Here is a 236-nt window from a genome sequence, read left to right on the forward strand (position 1 = left end):
GAGCGCGGCGCTGGGTGTCCCCCCGCCGCGCCGCCTCCCCCGCCGCCCCCGGCGGCTGCCGGGCTCCAGGAAAGTAGCTTGATGAGTGTCCAAAGTAGCAGTGGAAGTTTGGAGGGGCCGCCATCTTGGTCCCGGCTCTCCACGTCCCCACCGAGCCTGCAGGGCTGCTCCGCGGCGGCGGCCTCCCAGCTCCACGGCGCGCCGCCCGGCAAGCCGCCCAAGGAAGGTAACCAGCG

At 73.7% G+C, this 236-nt stretch overlaps 1 protein-coding gene across 1 annotated transcript in view; it reads left to right on the forward strand.

Annotated features, from left to right (window-relative positions):
• The first annotated feature begins 81 nt into the window (after nucleotides 1–81).
• Nucleotides 82–236, forward strand: part of TLK1 (tousled-like kinase 1) — a 70,802-nt gene continuing 70,647 nt past the window's right edge. The window contains exon 1 of the mRNA XM_010566958.1: nucleotides 82–226. Coding sequence (XP_010565260.1) covers nucleotides 82–226 — 145 coding nt within the window. The remainder of the gene's footprint in view (nucleotides 227–236) is intronic.

The sequence above is a fragment of the Haliaeetus leucocephalus genome, unplaced genomic scaffold (assembly GCF_000737465.1).
Source record: "Haliaeetus leucocephalus isolate CR32 unplaced genomic scaffold, Haliaeetus_leucocephalus-4.0 Scaffold1, whole genome shotgun sequence".
Lineage (NCBI taxonomy): Eukaryota > Metazoa > Chordata > Aves > Accipitriformes > Accipitridae > Haliaeetus > Haliaeetus leucocephalus.